Source organism: Anopheles darlingi, chromosome 2 (assembly GCF_943734745.1).
Source record: "Anopheles darlingi chromosome 2, idAnoDarlMG_H_01, whole genome shotgun sequence".
Lineage (NCBI taxonomy): Eukaryota > Metazoa > Arthropoda > Insecta > Diptera > Culicidae > Anopheles > Anopheles darlingi.
In genome coordinates this window covers 8,437,501-8,440,000 of record NC_064874.1, presented here as the reverse complement: position 1 = coordinate 8,440,000, position 2,500 = coordinate 8,437,501, and the positions used below count along the sequence as shown (strand labels likewise).

Here is a 2,500-nt window from a genome sequence, read left to right as displayed (position 1 = left end):
CGACGCTTCACCTTCCGCGGTTCAGTCTGACCGGAAGGTCCTGGATCTACGATCTAGAGCAGCACCGCGGTGACAGTGAGACGATGGAAAAAAAAGAGTGTTGGGCCAGGCCAGGAGGGAGGCCACGGGTGCGGACACTTACGACACGAGTAGTCGCGCTGTATGCCGGGTGTGCCCTTGTTGCGGTTCTGCACCCCGATGATTGCTTCCATTGGCACTTCCGTTCGCGGTATGGAGACGGCATGCGGTGGCAGGTAGATGGGCTGCAGCGTCCCGAACGTACACTCGGCCTGTATGTTGTTCCGGCAGCCACCGTGCGTCGTCGTACCACACCACTCACAACGATAACCTGCGAAAAGATGGCAGGGAAGAAAGAACCGGGAAGAGCGTGTCAGCGGATTTGCAGCGCTGTATAACGGGTCTGCGCCACCGGCAGATCCCGCACCGGAGGCTAACCTGTAAGGCATTCGTAGGACCAGCACGTCTTCTTGCAGTACGCACACTTGGACGACTGGGGCAGGTTACCTTCGCGCCAGTGATGCTGATGCTTGACGTGGCCCAGCTCCTTGCCCGGCACGTACGTCGCATTCTCCTTGCAGTCCGGTATGGCAAAGTCCTGACACTCGACGTGCGCAAAGTACTCGCATACTGTGGATGGGGCGAAATAGAGTAGCAGAATGATGGAGGATGATTAAAGGTGTGCGGAGTGGAACACCATTCCGCTTCGCTCATATACTTACTCAAACAGTGTACGGCCGGCGTTTCGTCCAACCGTTTGCGGCAAACCGAACAGAACTTCCGCTTGTGGTGCGACGGTTCCGACCAGCAGTGTGCCACCGGGTTCCGGATAAGGTACGGTGCGATACCCAGGCACGGTGTCACGATGTTGGACACGCACTTCTCGTGCACGATGAAGTTGCAAACTGCGAAAACGCGAAAGAACGCAACATTGGAAATGGTTACTAGGATGACTATTTTTTTTCTGTTGAGCCACACACACACCAGCCATTGCCAGTGGTGTGCGTTCAAGCGTGCTAGATCTGCGTGTGTGTGTGTGTGTGTGTGTTGTTTAGCTCGAATTCGATTCGATGGAGTACAATAGTGTTCCTGTCCGATCAAAGAAGGTTATGCGAGAAAAACCAGAAGACCTGCATCAGCGCCTATCGCGGCCAGTGATGTAACCTGGTGCCTGGCGCACTAGCAGGCTAGCTGCTGGATGAACTCCTTTTTGCGACAACAGCGCGACAACCACGACACGCGAGAAACAGGAAATGATAAAACTGGGTTATCACTGATTAGTTCTGTTTTTAGACCATCGCATCACAAACAAATAAACTAAACAACGCGGAGGGACGCACAACCTGTGCGCCTGTGTACGTGGGCGGGGACGTGGGATGTGACACGTCGGAGGGGTGGTGGTGGTGGTGGTGGTCGAGGCGCTGGTGTGAGCAAGTGATAAGCAAACTAGCCAGCGATATGAATATTGTAACATTTCCAGTGAGATGTACGTGTGTGTGCGTGTGTGTGCGTTGACGAAAACCAGGCCACTCAATTGAGTGAGAGCGCGCCACGACTTGCTAAGGTGTGAGCGGTGTGTGAATGTGTGTCTCGCAATTGGAGCACTAAATGCTGTGAGTTCATGTCTGCTGCTACCATTACGCGGATACCAAGAATCAATCTGTTAAACCAATTGCAACACACAACGGGCATTGGTATTTGTTTTTTTTTGTTATCCAATACATTCATTCCAACATTCACGGTGATGGAGGCGCCTAGTAGCTAGTGATTGTGACGCAGCTACAATTGTTTTTTTTTCGCAAATTATCAAGAGATTAGATAAAAGGCGACCTCGATTTACTTTCTGTTACTGGCTAGTTGCCTCAATTCATTGGAAAATGCTAAAATATTTGATGAAATTCCTTCTAATGGAGACGCATGGTCGTTCATAATTTTGAAGAGTTGGTGGACTGTTGCTTGTGCCAATCCGGCAACAAAAACCAGAACTAAACGCTGATGGTGGAGGCAGAGGAGGTCGTATTCCCACCCCAGGCACGGCTTTCGAATTTAATTGTTCCGCGATTTTCCACGAATTTCCATGACCCACCCCACCCGGGTGCCGCTTCAAGGCATCACTCCCTCGGGGAGCTGCACACCCTTGAAGGGCGCCTTCGCCAACCGGAACAGTACCTGGATAGCTGGATCTGAACTGAACGTCAGGCCTTCCCCCCGGGGAGGGCCTGCTGGGGTTGGAGGGAGGGGGTGCGAAGATGAGGTCGTGTGGTCGCGCAGGTCGGTGCGCGATGTTTACGTTAGTTTCGTTAGGGGCGGGAGCGTGATGTGGTTGAGTTCAGCATTGAATCTATTTTCTACTCTATTCCCTTCCCTTCCCTCCGGGCCAGTGACCGTACCCGGACATGCAGGATACGGATAGAAGAGCACCAGCGGGGGGCGGGGTGGGCGGACGGGGGACCAACTGGCAACGAAACGCGAGCGATGACGC

General features: G+C 53.2%; 1 protein-coding gene across 5 annotated transcripts in view; it reads right to left on the bottom strand.

The window, feature by feature from the left end:
* Positions 1–2,500, bottom strand: part of LOC125951108 (diacylglycerol kinase theta) — a 29,412-nt gene that overhangs the window by 20,589 nt on the left and 6,323 nt on the right. For all 5 annotated transcript variants that reach the window (XM_049679696.1, XM_049679697.1, XM_049679700.1 and 2 more), the window contains exons 3-5: positions 741–923; positions 457–648; positions 143–349 (exon numbers count right to left, since the gene is read on the bottom strand). In XM_049679696.1, the coding sequence (XP_049535653.1) occupies positions 143–349; positions 457–648; positions 741–923 (582 nt within the window). The remainder of the gene's footprint in view (positions 1–142; positions 350–456; positions 649–740; positions 924–2,500) is intronic.